At 46.9% G+C, this 25,122-nt stretch overlaps 1 protein-coding gene across 1 annotated transcript; it reads left to right on the forward strand.

The window, feature by feature from the left end:
* The first annotated feature begins 1,002 nt into the window (after positions 1 to 1,002).
* Positions 1,003 to 12,606, forward strand: LOC124647905. Its single transcript, XM_047187754.1, has 2 exons — positions 1,003 to 1,133; positions 10,120 to 12,606. Exons 1-2 carry the CDS (start codon positions 1,113 to 1,115, stop codon positions 12,604 to 12,606), a joined length of 2,508 nt encoding a protein of 835 aa, XP_047043710.1. The 5' UTR covers positions 1,003 to 1,112.
* Positions 12,607 to 25,122: the final 12,516 nt, after the last annotated feature.

The raw sequence follows: 25,122 nt of genomic DNA on the forward strand, positions 1-25,122 counted from the left end.
TCTAGTAATGGCGACCTCACCACCAGCTGTGACATTTAGACGAGATTTATATGGACAGAGGCTTAATGCGTGGAATGCCTTACTTCTTCGTTTGGAATCCATTCAGTTATCCCAAGGGCCGGATGAATTTCGTTGGAACTTACATTCCAATGGAAATTTCACAGTAAGTTCGTTATACAATGCAATTATCCAACCTAACATACTAGTTGATAAGAACAAGAAGATCTGGAAGATGAAAATACCGCTAAAAATTAATTTTTTTGGGTGGTATCTACGTTGAGGGGTTATCCTAACCAAAGATAATCTTGTGAAACGTAATTGTCTTGGGAGTACTAAGTGTGTATTCTGTCAGCACAATGAGACAATTAAACACTTGTTCTTCCAGTGCCGTTTTGCTAGATCTATATAAAATTTGGCATTTGTAGTTGATTTTGAGCGCTGAAGCACTTGTTTCTAAACTGCCCCCGTGATTGTGTCCTTCCTTTTTTTCGCGATCATAGTGATTGGCTTCAAGCGTGCATGAATCAGTAAGCAAATCTTTTTCTCTTTCCTTTTGAAAGTAGTAACCAAGTCTTGTAAGACTACCTAGTTTGTGGCGATTTTCATAGAAAACAACCATTTTTGTTTTTCTCCTGAAAACCACCACCTTTCGGGCAAGTTGTCTCCAACTCGAGAAATTGTGATCCTGACATAATTGTAGTTCAAACCCCTCATTTACTAGAGCATTTGATAAATATGCTAGGGTTTATGAGGATATTACGAATGCATTCATTTTCTGGGAAATTTTTAGAATATTTTGTATGACTGGTGATAAACGTAGATTTCTGACCATGCAAAATGGTGGCACCCGCAGATTCAAGCAAACGCGGTTTTCGATGACTTGTATTGTACGGTGAAGATAGAGACTTCCGCTAGGGCGATGGGCACTTACTTTGGCAGTTAGTCATCAATCAGATCAGCCCCATATATCTTCTTGCTATTGGAATTCTGTCTACACACCATTCGCAGCATCTAGCTAGCTAGACTTGTAGAGCGGCAAGTGGGCTCTTCTGTAACACGATAAACCTGTTGAGGACAGAGTAGGCTCAAGTGCAGGGAGCTCAGTAGAGCCAATGGGAGCAAGTGCAGCTACGGTATGAATCTTCAAACAAAAGCAATCTTATACATCTATTCTTTGTTTTGATTAAAACAAATTTACGTCTCTCGATCTCAATCTTCTAGAAAATTAATCTTTTTTCATGGGAAAATGGTAATTCTATTAACCAGAGGACACAGCTAAATCGCTGGCCACCAAATCTGATACAACCTGAGGCGTAGTGTCCGCCCAACCAACACATTCATCTTCTACCCTAAAGCCATGCTAATCTTTTGGTTTCTTCTACTTCTTGATTCAAAATTAGTGTATTTTTTGGTTTTTCTCTAGCTTGATATTTATGCCCTCTCTATAAACGGAAGGAGCAAATCTTAGGGATTTTTTGAGAAAATTACAAAAAACCACCACATTACAGGTAGTCGTTTTAAAAAACCACTACTTTACGAAAAAGTTTCAAAAAACCACCACTCTACGGGTAACACGTAACAAAGAACATTGATTCGTATATAATGATGGTTTAATAGCCAAACTGACATGTGGGTCTCACTGTCAGGATGACGTGGCATGTAAAATTTGCAAAAAGACCTTGGTCTATTGTAAATTCTAATTTTATGGTCCACATCTTTTCTTACTTTTTCTATCCTTTTTTTTCTTAATTTTTTTCCACTGGGGCGGCGCGCAGGAGGGCGGCGGAGATGCGCCCAGACCAGCACGGCCACGGGCCTGCGCGGACGAGATTAGAGGGCAGGGCAGGCAAGCTCGTCCAGGGCCGGCGAGGGTGACCACGCCCAGGTACCGACGCAGATGAGCTTGGCGACGGGGCAGCGAGGTCGGCGTGGTGCGGCTAGGCTAGCTCCGACCAGGGTCTGCCACTTGCGGGTGCAGGCGAGCGCGGGAGAGGCATCCTGATGGTGGGGGCTCGTCGGCGTCGAGGATGGTGAGGACGCCTGGCTGTGCAGGCTCACCGGCGCCACGGTCCCTGCTCGGGCTCTTGCCCATGTGGGCTCGCCTACGTCTCGGATGGGCGGGGGCGGAGGAGGTGGTGGGAAGGGCCTCATCACCGGCGCCGGCGGCCGGACACGGGCCTGCGCGGACGAGCTTAGAGGGCAGGGCTGATGAGCTTGGCGACGGGGCGGCGAGGTCGGCCGTGGTGCGGCTCGGCTAGCTCCGGCTAGGGTCCACCACTGGCGGGTGCAGACGAGCGCGGGAGAGGCCTCCTACCGGTGGGAGCTCGCCGTTCCCGCCTAGGCGGAGCTTGCCGGCGCCCGCCCCGAGCTCGTCCGCCCGCGCCGGCACGTCAAGGAGCTCGCCGGCCCGAGTTCGCCGGAGCTGGCCCGTGTCGGATCTCGCCGACGCCCGTGCTCGCCCAGGTCACCCTCATCCGCCTCGCCTGCACCGGCGCGGGCTCGCCTGCATTGCGGATGGGCGGCCGGACAGGGAGGAGATGGTGGGCGGCAGCATTTTCTTTTATTTTTTCAAGTTTTCTTCCTTCTTTTTAGATAACCAGTAGTGAAAAAAAAACTACAGAGAAAAAGAAATGAGATGACAATTGTTCTGAAATTTACAATAAAGTTCAAAATTTAGATTGGACTAACATTTGTTGTCCTGGACCGTTTTTACGGTGCCATGTCATCCTGACAGCGGGGCCCACCAGTCAGTTTTGTCATTAGACCAGTTTTAGATAAGAATCAGTGCTATCTGTTACGTGTTAGCGCTAGAGTGGTGATTTTTTGAAACTTTTTCGTAAAGTGGTGGTTTTTTGAAACGACTGCCTGTAATGTGGTGGTTTTTTGTAATTTTCTCGGATTTTTTTGGCTTCCGTCGGGAGTCACAAAGCTTTCCGCGTCGCTCGCCTCTCATCCACCGCCTGAACTAAAGTTTCTTTCGGGCATCGGTCCTCCGATACGCATCCCTCCGCCCCGATCTCCTCCAGCGAAATATTCCCCGTCGAGCAGCAGCGACGGCACCGGTGCAGGCCCCCTTTCTGTCCTACTCCCCTACATCCTTTGTTCTGCAGCTCCTTGCGAGTAGAGAAGCACCGCCACGCAAGGAGAGAAGCGCCGCTCAGATTTGTGGAGACCTGACCAGTTCGTCACTCTGGTTTCCACTCTTGAGTTTACAGATTTCTTTCAGTAGTAGTAGGTGATTTGTGTGATTAGTAGCTGCACCACCTCCTGCAAATTGGACAAGGAACTCCAAACAGGTTTCTGTTTTCACCCATTTCGTTAGCAAACTTGACTAATTACGTTTACGTTTACATGAACTACTTGTCTTAGCGTAAATTTTGTTGGGCTAATGTTGTTTCCTATATATAAGTCGACATGGGCCAGAACCAGAACTAAGCTATAATGATTGTAGCTGGGTGTAAACTACGTCGACTATGTATATCGGTGTATGACCAAATCATTTGAAAAATCTATATCTATATCTATATCTATACCTAATCTATACCTAATAATAAAGGAGCTAAGGTTTCTGCCAAAATTTTCGTCCAACTTTTCTTTGGACCGTTTTGCCCTTCCACCAAATATCATACTACGTCAAAGACCATCGTACCGGTTCGCTTCTTTTGTTTTTCCCCAACCCGAGCTCCACAACTTCTTCTCCCCTCCCCGCCCTCCTCCATCGCGCTGCTGTTCTTGGTCAATGCGAGCAGGCGTACCCACTCCCTTAGTCCCATCCTTCCTGTCCATGGCGCGTGGATCCGGCTCCGCGCCGCCCCGCCATCCTCCACCGCGCTGGTGTTTTGGTCCACGGGAGCAGGCGTCCCATGAGCTTCCTCTGCATCCGCCGATCCATGGCGAGGGCGGTCTGTTGTGTGTGTGCCGCGCGGGCAGACGGCGGCTCCACGGGACCTGTCAGCACGCCGGAAAGATCCGCCTCGCCCCCCGTCCCTGCGTTTTGTTCTTCGTCAGTTTCGTCCGTTTTCTATTTCTCCTCTCTCTCACGGCAACCTCGCCGGCCACGCGACAGCGTGGGGAGGAGTCGCACCACTCGAGCAAGCGAGCTGGGAAGCTCGGCCTGCTCGGGAACTGTTGTCACGTGTTCCTCCCCGAACGAGTGGGCTGGCCCAGTTGAGGACGCGCTGTGGGACGACCGGCCTGGACTCGGTTCCAACTCAAAGGGAGGAATAATCTGATATGTACGAAAATTATGGCTCTAGACCTACATATAGTCCCACCTCGCTTCCATATGAGGAATCCCACCAGTTTATATTCGTACATTTTCTGGATTGTAACAAGCAATTACCAGCAGCAACACAGTCTAAAGATGTAATTTCGGAGCGGATTTAAAAGAGGAATTGCAAGGGATGGTGGCATGAGGAAGGAAACGAAAACAAATTAAAGGGATGGTGGCATGAGGAAGGAAACGAAAACAAATTAAAGAGGGAGGAAGGAAGGAAAGCTGGGAAAAGCAAATTAAAGGAAGGAATTGCAAAAGGTGGAGAGGAAAAGATATGTGGCTTACGCCGGAGAGAGATTGGACGGAAGGGGAGCACAGCCAGAGATTGGTGGGCGGACTATGCCAAGCAGTGGCAAAAAGATGAATCTGCCGCCGCAACCTCTAGCAGCTTGGAGGAGAGAGAACTTGGAGGAGCTGGGGGGGATTTCCCCCCGACGGCGGCGTCGCTGCTGCCAAGGTGCATATCGAGTTTTCAGTACCGTACTCGTCCGTTTTTAGCTCAGTTCCCTAGCAACGAAGTACACCAAGGGAAAGATAGCTCAGGTTTGCATTCTTGCATAGAATAAATTTGCTGCTGCTTACGTAAAGGATAAGAAGAAAATGAGTGGCATAGGAGGTGCCGCGTGCTTAGCACCTGGCAATTGTGTGTGTGTTTCGTAGCTGACTTGATGCGTATGTGATCCGTTATTGTGTTTGTTTTGATATTTTTTTATCCCAGTTAAATGGCTGATAATGAATGTAGTTTTATATCTTGGTAGCATCCGTGGCGAATCAAATCAAGGAGAAATCGAGCCGCTCCTCCGGATTTACGGTCCTGCACAACAAATTGGGAGCCCATAGCACAATCTCTGCGGTTCGTGACTGGAATCTGATACCAATTATCACGCCCACCCCCTTGCCGGTGTGATTGCCGGCGTGAGGCACGATCGATGACCTAAATTTAGGGGAATAGAGAGAGCAGCAGAGAGATAGTGAGGAGAGTTTTCTGTAGAAAGTGCATGATTTTCTTGTGGAAGTATTTTGCGGTGTTGCTGCTACATATATTCTTTTCGAATGTATTTTGTGAACATTTTGTATTGCTTGCGCAAGATGGAGTTGCGCACCGTCGCACCGAGTTGTTCCGTCGCTCACTTGCGCGATGGCTGCTCGAGTGAGTGCACACTCTTGCTGGGTCTGGGATAGCTAGAAATTCGACTGCGTGCAGTGGAGACTTCGACTTTTAGATGTGTTTGCGAAAATTGACCAAAGGTCCATCTAAAAAAATTCTTGTAATTTATGCCAATTTATAACATGCAAAATGTAGCAAAGCTACTTGGTTTTTGTTGCGCCCGTCTCGAACTCTCCATCGGCGCCACCACCATCTGGTCGTTGCTCGGCATTTCAGCGACTAGCTCGCTCCACCTTCACTTCTCGGGCTATCAACTCAAGGTGTACCCAGCTGGCCCCTATAATTAATCAAATTCTGTTGTTGTCCCACTCGATCAGCAACATCACTAGCCTATATGTCGTTGTTCACACTTGGCGGACTTCGTTGCCGTCTTCGTTGACCGGTCATTCGTCTATCGCTACTCAAAAGCTATCACGGCTAGGTTTCCAATCAATATCCGCTAGATGCAACTAGGAAGCACACTGTGTTCAACGACCTCACAACTAGGTCACACAGCCGAAGCAATGCACGACCACAAGCGCAACACATCAAGGTGACATAGTCGAAGCGGAAATTGCATGACCACAAGAGCAACAAGGTCTCGTCTGCTTGAACCAACGGTGATGGTTCAAACGACGATGATGTAGGCGGCTAATGTTGGTGCAAAGAGTAGCTGCACATAGCACAATCTCGTTGTCATGGCGGTAGCGCTTCACGCACATCATTAGTTTCCGACATCGATGCTGCATTTGTTCCCACGAAACTAAGTTTTATCCCGATGCAACGCATGGGCACTTTCTTAGTAATAATAAAGGAGCTAACGTTTCCGTGGTTTCGTCCATCGAAAAGCGCTTTCGTCCGTTTTCCTATCCGTCTTCGTCCGTCCGCCGTGTCGTGTACAAACTAGCCATAACAAAAAGAGGATGTCTGAGGCTCCGAGCTATGCACGAGTCCTCCCTGACTTCGACAAGAAAACCCAGATGTCCTACGTATTCTCGGTTGTTTTGCCTGCCCTGATGCGTATATAAATTAAAACCTAGCAGCGAAGCCCACGCCCATGCCGATCGATCTATAGATCACAGGTTATCGATCATGATGTCAATACCCTCTGCCCAAGCTCCGCTCGTCCACGTCTCGTTCAGCGGAGGCGCTCACGTTTTCTCCTGCGACGGCTCGGTGCCGGTCGATCGACCGCATTGACTATACAGTGTACAGCTGCAACGCAAGTCGCCTCCAGCCGCAGAGAGGTGACCTGCGCCGAGCCGCTCATGCTGTCGAACCCTTGCCGTAGAGATCCAGAAGCCGATCGCGCGACGGACAGCTCCTCATCAGAGCCGGCAGCAAAGGAACGCTCGCGCGTCTCTTCAGCACCGTTGATGCCTCCTAGCTTCAAGAGGTACACACCGTTTCTCAGGCCGACCATGTCACAAGATCCAACCATGGTCGATTGATCGGGTCATCTCGTTTGCTGCTGCGTTGTACAGGTGTTCTGCTCAAAGTAGCTAGCACTGCAAGTGTTTAAAAGGATGGACTCGGAAAGTGAGACCTGATCCTCACTTTCGACGTGTAGAGAAGCAGCTTGCAGGCAAGAATTTTCGCTCGTAAGCAGCCCCAGCCCAGGCAATTCTTGTGAGTTGTGACAACGTGCGGAATACTCTTGGTATGTACCGGATCAACACAATCATTGATAGTGTGTTGTTGGTGTGATTCAACGAGGAGGTGCTCACAGCTTATCTATCAGATGGGGCCTATTCTACAATACCCAATAGCTTGCTTTTTTTTGATTAAGTATGTTCTTTTCTTGCTATCCTGTATGGTTTTGGAACCTATGACGCGTGTAGTATTTAAAATTACACTTGAAGCTGATAAAACTTGTGCTATTATTCTTTTCCTAAATCAGGTTGATCAGCTATCAATTGTAGGCAGGACAATGATTAATTTGCATTTTATCTTCTCCCATGTTTTCCAAAGTCAACCAATGCTCTTTATACTAACTTTGAACTGTGCATATTAGATACACTTCTAAAAATTACTACATAACGTTGTAGCATTTTTAAATTATGGAACTCACTGGAGATAAATATGGAGGCAATGGAGATGCTACTAATACACAGGTTCACATATAAAAGGCAATGTAAGAATATCTTTTCGAAAGCATTGCCCAATTGTTTGCTTATTGTGTTTTCCCGGTGCAACGCACGGGCAATTTTCCTATCTATACCTAATAATAAAGGAGCTAAGGTTTCTGCCAAAATTTTCGTCAACGCTTTTATTTGGACCGTTTTGCCCTCCCACCAAACTACATAATACATCAAAGTGCCATGGTACCGGTTCGGTATTTATTTTTCTCCTCTCCAGAATCGATCCCCTCTCCCTGGCTCACGCCCGATGCAGATGCCGCAGACGAAAGGAGTGCTCTTGGGCTTTGATTTAGCTGTTAGATCTGGGCATTTTTCTCCTCTCCAGAATCGATCCCCTCTCCCTGGCTCACGCCCGATGCAGATGCCGCAGACGAAAGGAGTGCTCTTGGGCTTTGATTTAGCTGTTAGATCTGGGCTTTTAAAATAATTAGGGTGGTTCCCGGCCGAGAAAAAGTACTCATATTTCCTGTTGAATAGTCCCACATCGATTCTTTATGGCGATTTCATACGGTTTATATACGCTCAGAAATTCCAATCATCAGCAGCAATTACATGACCTAATGGATCAATGGCATAGAGAGAAAAGCGCCTAGATTGACCGCGTGAGGAGAGCCAGCCGACGCGAATAGAAATTCAGAGCTGGAGCTCAGAGAAGGGAGAAGGGGAAGCTTGGATATGCTGTGGAAATCGGTCGGACTGGCGCGGATATATCGACCACGAGGGAGATGGGGGAGGCTCCTGCCCGACGGCAAGATGGGAGAGAAGGGAATGATCTCTGAGCAGATCTCGGCCAAGTCGTCGGTTGGCGGCCGGAGAGCGGCGAGCAACTGCCGGATGCTAGGAGCTCGGGGCAAGGCGCGGGCGGCGGGGATGCGCGCATCGAGCCGGGCGGAGCTGGTGCTCGAGGAGGGCGCAGCGGCGCTTTGCCCTGGGCCTATTCCCTCGCGTGCGGCAGCCCCGGTCTCCCTGGCCTTCGGCGCCGTAGTCAACTCACGCGAGCCCATCTTGCCGTGGCTGGGCATGGGCAGGCATCCTGCCCCACTTGTGTTGGAGTGCGTGGACTGGATGGAGTGCCGTGTTCCTATCAGTATTTGGGGAAATAAAAAGCGACGCACAGTGCAGATGTGCTCTGCCTTGGAGCTGTAGCAGCGGCAATGAATCAACAGTGTGGCCGCCGAAAGGTCCGAATGTAGGGACAAGCTATTGACGCAATGAGTTGGCAGACTTGAAATTTACTCAATGCGGTGGAAGATTGGATAAATGGAAGATTTACTTTTTCGAAAAACAAGTTTTTTTTGCTGCTCTTAATTATACATTTTAACACGAGGCGATAGAATTTTTTGTAATTCAACTATATGCTCATTTTGTCTAAATCTTCAATCGTAGATTGTTGTATGCTCAAAAGTTGGAATCCATAATTTATTTGCCTCGGTGCCTAGCTACATTGGTAGACCGGCGAGCACGCACACCTGGGCATTGGCGTGACGTGCTCCTCCTCCCTCCCAACAGGACACCTGGAGAAGCCTCCTACGGACTCCTGCGGTAGCCCAGTGTTGATTTCTAATGCACCAAAGGGTAGCAGTGGCATGTTGCCGGACAACTGGTGACGCAGCTTGGCACAATGTACAAAATTGTGGAATGGTTCGTAGAATATTCAATGTGTACTAGCTTTGAATTTGTTTGAATTCATATTTATAAGTCGATGCGAGTGAGGGGCTTGTAATCTATAATCTTCTTAAAATTTGGTTATGTTCATAATGATTAGAAGAAATCATGACCACCATGGATGATGGTGAAAGTGAAGAAGTTTCAACACGGATGATTAAGAGTGGATCCCGGTGCAACGCACGGGCACTTTTGCTAGTAATACTGTAAATTCTAATACAGTGACGTTAAGATCCTTAGTGTGGCTGATGATTCTTTGATTGATTGAAATACTTATCTGAAAAATCCCAGCTAAGATGACAAATCTAGCCATAGATGCATGCATCTACATGGGCTTCATGTAACAAAATATGAGCTGGTCTCTACAGAGTAGCTAATAGCACAAAATGGATCTAAGTACTTATACACAAAAAAACTGGTATGTTACCTTGATATTTTTTCTTTTGTCATGATAGCAGAGTGAAGGGTCGCCCCATAGAGGAATTGACCAGTGGTAGTTGGTAGAAGCTCCAATTGGTAGTATATCCAAATTACTAGAGTTTCTTAGTTTTCGTCGATATTACTTCTCCTCAATTATGTGCTTATTTAATATACTATGCACTTCTAATGTCAAAACACTATTGGCAAATGGCTATATCTTCCACAATAGTTGTCATAGCTATAGCTGATGAAGCCAAACAAATGCGATTTAAAACATCGAAATTGAGGCTTGTCTTCCACCGCCGATGAAGGTTTGCAAGTCCCCTGCCGATGGCAGGGTTTTTTTTTCCTCCATCGATGTTAACTCTATTTGTTCCTATATGCAACTTTAGGCTAGAGATTTTCCTTTTTATTTATTTTTCTTACATGTTTGAAGTATGGAATTTTATTCTTCGATCTGATTTCATTAGGTTAATGCTACCTGCAAGCTGGTGAAGAATGAGACCACTGCTACTCTTGGGTATAGTTATGTCGGTGCGTTATTGGAAAGTCCAAGTGTCCACATGGAGGTACTTGTATTACTCACTCCTATGGCCTACCTAGTTGTTGCCACCTTAGGGTCCCAGCGTCGCCGTTCCACAAGTTGGTTCATCCAGAAAGGTCTCTTTGTCGCGCACACCTTGTCCTTCCCACTGGGAGCATACACACTAGGCTCAATGCAATCTCACTCCGCGGCGAAGAGCTGCATGTACTCCCTTTGGGCTGGAAGTCTCTTCATCCTTCATGCTTGTACCGATACAAGCTATAAACTCGATGACATCAAACAAGTAACAAGGTCCCAATACCGCTATTTGCTTTACTATGCAAATGGGTATTTGCTTTTGAGAACCTTACTTGCGGCTGGGAATTCTTCCTTGTATTTCCTAGTTACCCCTTTGTACATCATTGCTATGTTAAAACTAGACTTCCTAAAAGCACCATGTGTGCTGTCAAGCAGCTCATGGAACTTGAATAAGATGGTTGCTGATTACATGTATAACGAGCACACCAGGGGCAAATTTGTCCCAGCCACCATGGAAGGTTGTCATTACCTGGTCGACTGGCCCCTCAACAAATCTAAGTTGGATGCTCCATCATATGCAGCACAACTTACAGGGAATGTTGATCATGTCATTGACATAGAGAAGATATGGCTGTGCAGTAACCTGTCACTGGACCAAGAGCTAAAGGATACATGCCTCTCCTTCTCTCTTTTTCACCTGTTGAGGAGGCGCTTCTTTGGGTTTACCTGTGGCGAATCCAAGGAAAGGGCACATGATTTCGTTTTCAAGGGGTTGCTATTGGAGAATGAGAAAGGTGTCACGGACTGCAATCGGGTTTTCAGGGTGATTGAGACTGAGTTAGCTTTTATGTATGATTTCTTCTTCACCAAGTCTGCTGTCATTTATTATGGATCAAGTGTGGCGATGATTACGTGCTTGCTTTCAGTCATATTCCTATCTCTTATAATACTGTGGACAGTCAGGTCACAAGAAGGCAAGGAGATGACTGATTCTGATACTGTTATCAGCTTATTTGTACTTGCATCCGCTGCTTCTCTTGAATTGCTACAACTGCTACTTTACTGGACTAGCATTTGGAGCAGAGTATCCTTTGTTTGTGGGTATGTCAGAGAACAAGCAAGATGGAACACATGGGGAGGTTGCTGGTGCTGTATGACTATAAGATTGAATGGGTTTTTTGCCAAAATTGGTGTACACTGTGCACCAAACAAACACTACTGGCAGCACAAGCTTGGGCAGTACTCATTGCTTGATTTCAAGCCTAAATGGAAGTTGACTGGCTATTTTGACGCCCCTCCCACTCCCGGACACCGGTGTGGCATCTTCCAACAAACAAACATGTATTTGTTTGATAAAAAACAAACAAACACGTACGTGCGGAGGGTCCGTGGGAAACATGGAAAATCTATCGAGGTACCTGCACAAGTAAAGAAGGCACTTATTTATTCCCTGAAGCGTACTAATGGTGTACTGACGAACGGGAAATCATCACTAGTCTCCAATGAAGCAGGACACCTTTCATGGGCTTGTGCACGGGACTTGCACTCGGCGTCAGACACAAGCTCCATCATCATGACTTGGCACATTGCAACCTGGTACTGTGAGATGGGAACAACTAGGTATGGCTCTTCCTACCTAGACGAGGGAGCACAACTGAAGACCCATCTTGGTGTCGCCACAAAACTGTCAAAATACTGTGCATACTTGGTGGTCCACGTACCAAAGCTTCTTCCTGGGCACCACTACGATACAAGCCGTGTGTTCGATGCCGTCGCGGTAGAAGCCAACAAGTTTCTGCTGCCATCTATGAGGAGGAGGGCTAAGTACGAGGCGCTGAGGAACTACGGGCTAGAAGAATCAGAGGCTAGCATCTTCCAGAGCGGTGCCAAGCTGGGCAAGCAGCTCGAGGAGATACAAGATGTTACCAGGCGCTGGAAGGTCATAGCTGATTTCTGGTCCGAGATATTGCTCTACATCGCACCATCTGATGATGTCAACGAGCACATCGATCAGCTCACGCGGGGCGGCGAGCTCATCACCCACCTGTGGGCTTTGCTCTCCCATGCTGGAATTCTGCAGAGAGATCAACCGAGTACTCCTCCTAGCCGCCATCGTCCACGTGCGGAAAGTACTCGTTCCAGTCAGCAGGAAATTTTTGAGCAAGCTGCAGCAAGATATGAAGGAGCTACCACTACCCTGGCTGATCATTTAGCAACTACATCCCCTGCTCGACATTTGGCAGACAATCCGCAAATGAGTGGCGCTACCCTGCAACATGTTCTTAAAGCTGATAGACTGCCACAGGCACCTATGCTGCCGGATATCGCTAAATCAAATGATTGCCATATTGATGTTCCTGAAGATTCTATCCACACGCGGGAAAGCCCTCCCTGAACTAGTGCGATCAACTCACTTCAACGACAAGCTTTTATTACTCAGTCCGTAAGTTGTACGAGTGCATGCTTTGGTCAGTTACTCGGCCTGTAATTTTCTTTAGATCGAAACAACCTGTGTAATTTCAATGCTTTCTCTCATGTAAATGCCATGTGCATGTAGTACGTGTTAATATTATTACGGTGGTCTGTGAAAGCTCTGATATGTTTAGGCAAAAAAAAAAGTACTATACTGCACCACCTTGAAATTTGCTGCTACTGCAGCTTGTCAACTTGATGCTGATAAGTTAAACCATTCTTCAGAGTTGTACATGATTTGGGGACATAGTTGTGCGTGCGCACGAGACCTAGAAAAATTTAGAGATGTACTAAAATAGCATATGCCTATGTCTCGGTCTACAGAGAACACCTTATTCTCAGTTGGCTTCATAAAGATTTAACAAATGCTCATCCGGACAAATATGGCATTTGGAACTGATAACATTTTATTTCTTAGTCGACTTCACGTAAACGGATTCAACAGTATAGACCGATCTGTCTTTTAAACGTGAGTTTCAAGATTTTCACGAATGTGGCCACCATTAGACTAAACACACAGTGGCTGATCAGGTGGTGAGGCCGTCGCAGACTGGTTTTATGCAAGGGTGTAATATCCTAGACGGGGTAGTAGTCATACATGAAACGGTGCATGAGCTACACACCAAAAGGTTGAATGGGGTTATTTTAAAGTTAGATTTTGAGAAGGCCTATGGTAAAATAAAGTGGTATTTTCTTCATCAGACACTCATGATGAAAGGTTTTTCACCTGAGTGGCGTGCTTTGATCAATAATTTCGTATCTGGAGGAAGTGTTGCGATCCGTGTTAATGATGACATAGGACACTTCTTCCAGACTAGAAAAGGTTTACGCCAAGGGGATCCTCTATCACCACTTTTGTTTAACATAGTGGCTGATATGCTCGTCATCCTGATCGAACGTGCCAAGTCTGATGGCCTTATTGAAGGGGTGATCCCTCATCTGGTTGATGGGGGTTTATCAATTCTTCAATACGCTGATGATACAATTTTATTTATGGAACATGACCTCGACAAAGCTCGGAATTTGAAGCTAATCTTGGCCGTTTTTGAGCAATTATCGGGTCTCAAAATTAATTTCCATAAAAGTAAATTGTTACTCGTCGGGAAGCCCAGGACTCAGTTGCCGATTATACGGAACTATTTGGTTGTGGGCAAGGCCGGTTTCCTATCAATTATTTGGGAATCCCGATTCATTATCGGAGATTAACAATTGCTGAATGGAAACTAGTGGAGGAGAGACTTCAGAAGCGTCTGAGTAGTTGGAAGGGTAAAGTGTTATCTATGGGAGGAAGATTGGTACTCATTAATTTAGTACTTTCCAATATGGTACTATATATGATATCCTTCTTCCTTTTGCCGAAAGTTGTTTTACACAAGCTCGATTATTATCGATCGAGATTTTTTTGGCAAGGGGATAGCGAGAAAAAGAAATATCGACTGGTTAAGTGGAATGTTGTATGCCGTCCCAAGGATATGGGGAGGGGGGGTGTTAACGACCTTGCGGTCAAGAACTCATCCTTACTAAGTAAGTGGCTTTTCAAGCTACTTACTGAATACAGTGTATGGCAGAACCTACTCAAGAGAAAGTACATTGGCGAGAAAGCGTTATCCCAAATCATATGGAAATCAGGGGACTCGCACTTCTGGGCCGGTCTAATGGCAACGAAGAAATTTTTCTTCAAGTATGGTACCTTTTCTATTAAGGATGGATCGCAGATACGGTTCTGGGAGGATTCTTGGTTAGGGAACAGACCTCTCTCTGAACAATATTCAGCGTTATATAGCATTGTTCGTCGCAAAAGTGATACCATTTCTCTAGTAATGGCGACCTCACCACCAGCTGTGACATTTAGACGAGATTTATATGGACAGAGGCTTAATGCGTGGAATGCCTTACTTCTTCGTTTGGAATCCATTCAGTTATCCCAAGGGCCGGATGAATTTCGTTGGAACTTACATTCCAATGGAAATTTCACGATAAGTTCGTTATACAATGCAATTATCCAACCTAACATACTAGTTGATAAGAACAAGAAGATCCGGAAGATGAAAATACCGCTAAAAATTAATTTTTTTGGGTGGTATCTACGTTGAGGGGTTATCCTAACCAAAGATAATCTTGTGAAACGTAATTGTCTTGGGAGTACTAAGTGTGTATTCTGTCAGCACAATGAGACAATTAAACACTTGTTCTTCCAGTGCCGTTTTGCTAGATCTATATGGTCATGCATTCAAGTAGCTTCGGATCTGTATCCTCCGACCAGTGTAACCAATATCTTTGGGAATTGGCTTCATGGTATTGATAACATGTTTAGAACTCTTATTAGGGTGGGAGCGCTCGCCATTATATGATCGCTATGGCTATGTAGAAATGACAAAGTTTTTAATGATAATTTTTTTCCCTTTTGCAGGTTATTTACAGATGCACCGCTATTCTCCGCTCGTGGTCTGCACTGCAGAGAGTGGAGGACCGAGTCCTCTTTACGGAGGTCTGTACACGGTTGGAGGATACGGTGAGGGATACTTTCCTACATGGGTGACAGCATAATCTACGGATTGTGCCTCCAATATCATCTTAGGCGTTCTACATTTTCTCATGTTTGATATGTAATTCACCTTTGTTGTTTTAATTTTAAGATATCTGGAACTCGGACGGCTGTGTGCATCCTGGTTATGCAGAGGCCGGTGTAATTGCTTGATTAAGTAATAAAGCGCTCATTATCGAAAAAACGTATTGTGTTAATACTGATCTAAAATAATGTTCACTATGTCGATGTTGTGACCATTTGTTCACCTAGTGCAAAAGGTATATACTATTGTTTCCATAGTTTAAAAAGTTGTTACCTTGCATGGATCTTAGGGTCGGATTTATAGTTATATTGGTGCTGATTGGGCGTTAGGAAATTCTTAGAAGATTGCGAGACCGATTAAAATAACTCAAAGTTTATGCATGTATGCAATCTTCACTTTGATTCATTATCAAGGTGTTGCCTACATCCCCATCGCCTCCACCAGCGCCCTATCTACCCCCTAAAAAAAAGATGTTGCCTACATCCCCATCGCCTCCACCAGCGCCGTATCTTTGCTTTTTCTGGTTATATTCTGTTCTGGTGCAACATTCTGCCTGGGCATCCACCATCCGAATAATACTGGGACATAACCAGTGTATGTCGTATCTTTAGGTTTTACTGATCAATTCTTGTGTAAGTTTGCGAGATGCAGGCGCAGCTCGAGCTGAAGCTCGGAATTCACACCTGCTCCGACCCTCAGGTGGAGAGTTCTCGAGCAACAGGCCTTTGGTTTGGACAAAAGGTGATGAAAGAGGGACACAATCGTGAAAATTTGAAAACAGGATGCTTGCCAATGCTAAGGCATCTTCAGCGGGGCTACCCATCTTGTCTTGCGCAATCTAGAATGGTGCACGCGGACAGCGAACCAAAAAAATAGCCTCCAGGACGACGCAAACAAACCGACTGTTCGCGCGCGACCCACATCAAACTTGCGTCATGGATGGATCGAGCCGGACAGGCGCCAGACAACAGCTTGCTCTTCCTCCCATGCTGGCAAGGTAGGCTCGGCCATGGTTTCCCATGCTTAAATGCTCCCATTGGCTAGCACCACCACCTTTTTAACTTTGGTGGCCCATGTTTACATGTCCACATGGGAATGGACCACAGCGCATGGCCACATGGCTATTGTGGCCGGACAAATTGGGTCGCCCCGCTGTGGCATCTGTCCGAGTAGGCCGGACAAGCCACCTCAAACTATCTGTGGGAGGATCAAACCGGATAAAATTGGACGAGGGTGGGTCATCGATTTGGGCCGTGCCGCTGGAGATGCCCTAAGACGCTGCGCCGGCTTCCATTGCATGCTAGGCCTCCCGAAGTCATGCCACCTTATAGAACCTGCAAGCTTGACAAATGTTATCTCCACTCGCGTCCCCCAAAGCGGTTCCCAAAGTTTTTTGGAGCGTGCTAGACATTTAGTCGGCCCTAGTCGCGCGCCCCAAACGCCCTTTCCGCCCGGCGTGGCCCAATACGCTATCCGGTGCCCCTAGATCGTCCCCGCTCCACAGGCGACGCTTCGGGCATGACGGACAGAGCGCGAAGCGAAGCAGGGAGTAGCGGGCCCGACGCGTCATTGACACACGATTGACGCGCAACCGTCGCCTACCTCGCGACAGAAGTTATCGGCCCGCAGCGACGATGCAGTTTCCACAAATGCGCAGCGACACGGCTCATCGCGCCTAGCTCTCCGTGCCGGCGTTAATGCGCATCACCGCTCCCTCACCTCCCTCCGGCGTATAAAAGGGGGTGCTCGTGCATTGTCCCTCACACAAACCCTAGAGCCTCAATCCCCAACCCTAGCCGCCATCATCTCAGGTGTCAAGGGCCATTCCATGGCTGGTAGAGGTCGCGTCCGTGGCCGTGGCCGCGAGGGCCGTCTCTGGAGCAGCAATACCTGCACGGTTGCCATCTCCTGAATCGTCGTCGTCTTTGGAGGGGGAGTGGGAGTTCAAGTTCATCGTCGTCCTCAATGGCGACCCACTCGGCATCCAGAGGCTGTCCGGCCACGCTGTCGTTGTGGGAGGCTAGCTGCGGCTTTTGTCGGTGGCCGGTAGACGTGCTCTTCGACAGGCGCGGCAAAATGTACCTCCACACCGGCTGGGAGAAGTTTGCGCGCTCTCATGACCTCCAAGCGGATGCGTGCTCAACTTCTACTACCAGCGCGGCGAGGAGATGAGCGTGAAGGTGTTCGACGACACGACCTGCCGCTGTCACTACCACAACAAGGACGACAAAGACGATTATTGAACATGGCGAGTGTTCTTTCTTTGCAGCGAAGATGGCCCTGGCCAATGAGCTAGATTTTCCAATTTGGATGACTGGGAGTGCCTGAGAGTGTTCTTTCTTGGCAGTGAAAGCACGAATCTGCGAGGCCAACACTAGTTAGGTTTATTTTGCAATGTTTTAGCCATGTTCCAAACTATGTATTAGTTTGTGTAATGATCCTTCTCTCTATTGAAATGAAATGCAAAAAAACAAAAAAAAGTTATTTTAATGTAAAAAACAAGTTTGGGGGACGCGTTTGGGGGTCGCGACTAGGGAGCGACGCGCCCCAAGCGTGGCACGAGCGAGTCGTCCCCAAAAGTTGAATCCGGCGCCGTTTAGGGACCGCTTTGGGGGACGCGACCGAAGATGCTCTTATCCTTGTATAGTTCTCCTTTTTCCTTTTTCTCTGAATTTCTTTGTAGACTGGCTACCATCTTGTAATGCTCCCGTTTTTCGATGGCTTTCTTCTAATATAGGAAGACACATGCCTAAGCTAAGGCCTGTGTTGGAGATTTTTCATTTGTTTTGAAAACAGTGGTGACAGATGAATCCTTTGAACTTTTTCCCAAAACTAAGGTTGAACTGTTTGACCTATGACCTTGATATCCTAAGAACTCCCTTCGTCCTACGAAGGTTGTTTGATATTTTTCAAAATGTAGATGTATACTTTGATTAAGACTGCGTTAACTGAGATACTTTAGTTGTTCTCATTCTGTTGGAATCCACACTCGTTAAATCAAAGAAGCATCGGGAGGCTGATCAGTACATGGTTGTACAATTGTACACTCACTATTTCATGCAGAGCCAACCGCGAAGGCCTTCTATGCAATGTTGAGGGCGGCTAAGAAGCCTCTGTACGAGGGTGCGCCGATGTCCCAGCTCGATGCCGTCTCTCGGTGTCTAACCAACAAGACCCATGACAACTTCACCTGTGACGGCTACGAAGCTAATCTGAGATGGGATGGTGACATGTTGCCCAAAGGTCATTGTCTGCCTAAAAGCCTGCACGAGACGAGGAGAATGTGAAGGTCCTCAACATGGATTATCAAAAGATAGAATGTTGTAAGAAAGGCCGAGTTCTATTTTGGAGATAATTTGCGGAGGACAAGTACTGTCCCATCCGTAAGCGGTCTAGGTATGAAGAGGTAACGAGGAAAGGATGGTTAGTTGAGGCGAGTCAAGCACCCCAAAGTCGATTCTTCGATATCTTCCATTCATAAAAAGAATCCAGCGGCTTTACATGCCCGAGGAGACAGCCAAACAGATGATGTGGCACAAGTATGGGATGAGATTCGAGGATAAAAACAAGTAGGTGAAGATGGCACATCCATCCAGACGGTAAGGCATGGAAGAACTTCGATAAAAGTACTCCCTTGCGGTAGGCTGAGGCTTGGAATGTCAGAATTGCGATAGCAATAAATGGCTTCAATCCAAATGGTATGTCGGCTGCCAATTTACAGTTGCTGGCCCATGTTTGTTATTCCTCTCAATCTCCCTCACGGAGTCATAATGACGAGAAAGACCATGTTTCTGTCGCTGATCATTCCAGGGACTGAGTACCCGGGGAAGAATTTGAGTGTCTACATGCAGCCGATTGTGGAAGATTTGAACCACTCTTGGCACCACGGGACATTGACGTACGACCGAGCATCGAAGACAAACTTCTACATGAAAGTTTGGTTGCAGTGTACCATGCATGACATGCCCGGGTACGCCCTAACATGCGGATGATGTACGGTTGGTAAGTGGCCATGCTCGGTGTGGAGGCACCGGCTTGAGTTCCTTTGGCTATAGAAGGGTCGCAAGTATGTTAAGTTTGACACAAATCGACAGTTTCTCAAAAGGAGGCATCCGTTTAGAGAAGACAAAAAGAACTTCAAAAATGGCAAAGTTGTGCATGAAAAAAAGCAGTGCCAAAGTTTGATGGTACACTTGTTGAAGCCGAGCTACGTGCTCTCGTGTCTCCGTAGAAGCCAACGTGCCATCAATTTGAGGGATATGGTGTAACGCATAACTGGACTCACGAGACAGCCTTAACGAAGCTCGAGTATTACAAGGACCTCGAACTTCCCCATAACATCGATGTGATGCACACCGTAAAGAATGTCGCGGATTCCGTCTTTCACACATGCACGAACATTCCCGGGAAGCCAAAGGATAATGTCAAGGCTAGAGTCGATGTTGAAATGCTGCGTGATAGGGAGAAATTACACATGCAGCGTTCTATCGGCCGTCAAAAGAATTGGTTCAAGCCACATGCCAACTACTGCCTTGATTCCATCCAAAAGAAGGAGGCATTCGGGTGGCTCAAATACGTCGTGATGTTCCCTGATGGTTATTGTTCGAATATAAGTAAGGGAGTTAATCTTTTGATGGGAAAAGTCACCAGCCTCAAGAGTCACAACTATCATATTTGGATTCAGCGGCTCATGTCGGTGATGCTTCGAGGGTATATCCCCGAGAAATTTTGACGAGTGTTTGCGCAGTTGAGCCATTTCTTACGCACGCTCTATGCTAAGCAGATATGTCCAAAGTTATTGGAAAGCTAAAAAACAGTGCCAGAGTTGCTATCCAATTTGGAGATGATCTTTCCGCCATGCTTATTTACTCCGATGGCACATCTCATTCTGCACCTCGCCAACGAGGCACTCTTGGGTGACCCGGTGCAGTTTCGTTGGCAGTTCTGTATTGAGAGAGAGTTTAAGTATATTCGAAAGATAACTGGAAACAAGGCCAAGATTGAAGCATGCATAGTTGATGCAACATTCCTTCGAAAGATGGCGAGATGCCACGAGAACGTACTATCCCGATGATGTTTCCACTCAGCATAACCCGGTCACTTGTTACAATGTCGACGTGCCCGAAAATGACCCCAAGCTAGAACTATGCCAATTTCCCGGTGGCAAGGCTGGTAAAGGAACAAGATATAAATTGGAGAACGAAGAGAAGGATTGCATAATGCTTGATACGTTGCAAACGTATCTATAATTTTTGATGAGCCATGCTTGTTTTACATCAATTTATATATGTTTTGCTTACACTTCGTTGCACTTTTATACATTTTCCGGCACTAACCTATTGACAAGAGTACACCAATATCCATGTGCACATTATGGTAGTATTGAAACACGTAAAAGCATCTATCATATGGTTGTTGTACCACAAGATATCAAATATTAATGTACCGAGTGTTACTATTTAAGCTTGAGAAAGAAAGATAGAACATGTGGATAACTCACAAAGAAACCATCCTACACAGGCTAAGCAAGGAGTACAACCCAGTCTGACATAGGCATCCCAAATGGGCCTGCCGAAGATAGTACCCGGGGTTTACTGAAGGCCCATTACCCGAAGAATAAGAAGATTCGGAAGCCCAAGATATTATTAAGGAAAGCTAGAGTTGTAATAGAAAGTCTTATTTGTAATCTTACGGGATGAGTTAGAAATCTTCCCGGACTTTGTAACTTGTACAGCACGAATCCCTCGGCTCCGCCTCCTATATAAGGGGAGTCGAGGGACGCGAGAGGTCATCGAATCATTGTTTACAAACCCTAGTTTTCATAATCGTCGAGTACTTTTCGGCTGAAACCTTCGAGATCTACTTGCCCTCTACTTCCAACTAAACCCTAGCCTACAATCCATAGGCATTGACAAGTTGATACCTTGTCAATTGGCGCCGTCTGTGGGAATTAGAGGCGTCAAGGATCCGATCTCGATGGCACGTTCAAGATCGTCGACTTCATCAACCGCAAACAACGCAATGGATCGAGGTAAACAGATCGCAACTGGTCTTGTCGATTTTGTTCCTCACCCACCCTCCCGTTTGGATGCATATGCACATCCGGAGGAGCCTATGGAGGTGACGTTCGGAAGGTTTCACTTTCGCGTCGAAAAGAAGGATCGTATCGTGTCGAAATTCCGATTTCGTCGGGATCATCGGCGGTCGATTCCAATTTTTCAAGTTATACATCGTCAACCGAATCAGGAGAGGAAGAAACTTCGTCGTCACGCTTCATCAGCACTAGGGCAAGAGAAAAACTCGCCAAGATCTTCAGCGACATGTCGTTTGAGTCATCTGCGGACTCCTATATAAGCGATGGCTCAAGCAGTGTCGACAGCCACAGCTTCATCGACAAATCTACTACAATGGGCAAGGTCTTCACCAGTCTAAATGATGGTGTCACCAAACCCAACATAGATCTGAATACAAAGCATCATCAGATTTATGTTATCGGAGAGCCAAGCCGTGACCAGGAGGAAACATATGAGGCTTTCGACGATTGGGGAAATCCATACGTTGATCCCTCTAATCTGCGACAAGGTCTAGGCGGTAAATACGTCGGCCCTGAACCTCGCGATAGAGTTCAGCTTCCGCGGAGCGGCATGGGATAGAGCCGCAAGAGCTATGGATGGCTCGGAACCAATGGCTACAACAGCCACGCCGGCGAGTTGCAAGCATATCAATATAGGCTCGCACGAGCTGCAAGGGAATTGCAAAAACAGACAGAAGCTTTAAATAGAAGAAAGGAGGCAGCCTCCGCGTCAAGCAGGCGAAGGGCGGAGTTAAGTCGACAATCTGGAACCTCGGGAGATAGCCATAAAGAAGCTCGGAACGAGCAAGGTCAAGATTGCAACACATACACGAAGGAGAAAGAGAGTACCTGGTTCAAAATCTCGACATGTATTTTATGTCGATAGACACAAGAGGGAATATTATCCCTAAGACACCGGAAAGCTGGGTATATGGCGACACAAGCCTTTATCCTTGCATCTAGGCCACCTCCGGGAGATCCAAGGGAGGCATTGTACAACATGGCAATGGCGAGGAGCTGAAGCCATGGGAACGGCGTTTGCATCAACACCGCCGAGAAGGAGCGGCAAGGCAAAATAGTCCACGACCTACGGCGGCGGCGGCAGCAAATGTCGAAGGAACAAGTGGAGCAAGAGACACGGCAGCACAAGCAAGGGTAGACAGAGCACGGCAAAGCAGAAGGGAACATCGGTATTCCCCAGAATTAAACGACGAGGATATGTGCGGTTTGCCGTGCTTCACAAGGAGAGTACGAAAAACTCGAGTCCCTTCGGGATTTAAGTTGCCTGATAATTTCAAGAAGTTCGACGGCCTGCAAGATCCAGAGGATTGGCTAGTTGATTACCTCGAGACGGTGAAATTAACTGGAGGGACCAGGGCAACAGCCATGCAAAGCATCCAAGTGCATTTAAGTGGAGCCGCACGATCTTGGATCAAAAAGCTTCCTCCAGGGTCTATCGACAGCTGGGATAGCTTTGAGGACATATTCGTCAAGAATTTCCGATCCACCTGCAAGAAACCCGCGTCTCTAGAGGAGTTACGAGCATGTCGACAGAAGCCATACGAGCCAATGAGAAAATATATCCAAAGGTGGAACATCATCAAAATTCGGCAGAAAATATATCTGACGAGAGGGCAATAGATGCATTTGTCGCAGGGATCAGGCGTGGAGATTTTGTCGAAGATTTGGGAAGAACCAATCCAAAGACGATGTCTGCATTAATGGAAATAGCAAACGGATGGGCGAGATGGAGAAGATGCTGTCCACAACAAACGGCATAGGTCGGCGAGAGGAGGACCGCGGTCGAAATTATCAACCAAGGCGACGATTTCCTCGGCGGTACTCGAGTTATGATGCTCCGGAGTCAAATCTCGGCTGGTTTCCGAGCAAGTGCGGGAGGAAACAACGGAGATGATTACCGGAAAGTAATGAGCAACGAGGTGACAATAGAGATGAATCTCGACACAATAGGCAAAATAGCGGGCCAAGGTTCCAGAGGCCTTTTGTGTCTCCCGAAGAAATGATGAACGGGCCGTGTCAGATGCACCTTTTCCTCGATAGCAACGGAAAAAGACAGTCGGGAAATCTGCAGAAGGATTGTCGAAATTTCCAGGCAATGCTGAGATATGCAGGGCATGCTAATGCTCAGGCAGCGCAAAGAAATCCTCGAGAACCCAGAAGTGAGGTTCACCTGCCACCTCCTCCCGCGATAATAGATGGCAATCGACATCAGCTAAGAATAGTGGCGGCGCCTGCACCACCACCTTACGTTGATCCCAACTCTAATGGAGCGGTCTCGATGATTCAGAAGGGAAGGCCATCCAATAGAACTCAGAAAGTAATCTCGCGACAGGTGTTCATGGCAGAGAAAATGCCTCCACCAACGGTTGAGTACCTTAATTGGTCGGGGCAAGACATTGGCTTTACTATAGCGAGATCATCCGCGGCAAGTTCCTCGACCGAGGCAGTCGGCACTCATACTACCGGCGGTCATCGCGAGGATTTGACGTGTCTCGCGTGTTTATAGATGGTGGCAGCAGCTGCAGACCTTATGTACGCAGATACATTAAGGAAGATGAATATATCCCTAGCAAACTTGAAACCAACTGACACGAGATTCCACGGCATCACACCAGAGAAGCCAAGCTATCCGTTGGGGAAGATTAATCTCGACGTTCAGTTTGGGACCCGAGAAAATTACAGAATCGAGAAATTGGAGTTTGAAGTCGTAGATTTCCCGTCACAATACCACGCTACTGTTGGGACGACCAGCATATGCTAGATTTATGGCGGTACCACATTACACGTACCTATTGTGGAGGATGCCCGGACCTAAGGGACCAATCACAATCAAAGGAAGCTTCGCCCTAGCCGATAAATGTGACAAGGATTTTCATCGACTATCAGAAACTTTCGGGATGCAAGCTGAGTATTTGGCATCAAGGCTCATGGCCGACTACGACGTGCTTGCCGGACGTTGCAAGGCCAAATAAAGAATCAACTTTCAACAACGAGAAAAATTCTAAGGAGGTGCGGATTCACCGACGGATCCAAAAAAGACGACATCCATCGCAAATGACATGGACCTCGCATAGGAAAGCGCGCTCGTCGAGTTCCTCCGTGAGAGCTGGAAAATCTTCGCATGGTGTCCAGGTGACATGCCGGAGTACCCGGGGAACTTGCCGAGCACCACCTAAACTTGGATCCACTAGCGAGACCAATCAAACAACCTTTGCGACGTTTTTCGGAACCAAACCGCAAAGCTATGCTTGTCGAAATCGATCGACTAAGAGAAGCTGGTTTTATCAAAGAAGCTGCATACGAGAGGCCACATGGGTAGCAAATCCAGTGTTGGTGCCGAAGAAAAACACTAAAGTCCTTCGCATGTGCGTCGATTTTACGTGTCTCAATAAACATTGTCCAAAGGATCACTTTCCCCTCCCAAGGATCGACCAAATTATTGACTCCACGGCAGGATGCGAACGTCTTTCCTTCCTGGACGCGTATTCTGGTTATAACCAGATTAGATTAAAAGAAGAAGATGAAGTAAAAACAGCGTTCATCACACCTTACGGAGTGTTTTGCTACAAAACAATGCCTTTTGGTTTGAAAAACGCGGGAGCAACGTATCAGAGGATGATGCAGAAGTGTTTGGCAACACAGATTGGAAAAAATGTGCAAGTATACATTGATGATGTAGTCATAACGTCAAAAAAGGGGACGACGTTGATCGAAGATCTCAAGGAAACTTTTGATAACCTCGAAAAATTCTGCCTCAAGCTAAACCCGACGAAAT

This window comes from Lolium rigidum, chromosome 4, assembly GCF_022539505.1.
Source record: "Lolium rigidum isolate FL_2022 chromosome 4, APGP_CSIRO_Lrig_0.1, whole genome shotgun sequence".
NCBI lineage: Eukaryota > Viridiplantae > Streptophyta > Magnoliopsida > Poales > Poaceae > Lolium > Lolium rigidum.

Bases quoted from the DNA above. Each gene is read 5' to 3' on its own strand.
- LOC124647905 (XM_047187754.1), top strand. From the start codon at position 1,113: ATGGGAGCAAGTGCAGCTACG. The intron at 1,134-10,119 runs GTATGAATCTTC...TGATTTCATTAG, and splicing joins TGGGAGCAAGTGCAGCTACG to GTTAATGCTACCTGCAAGCT.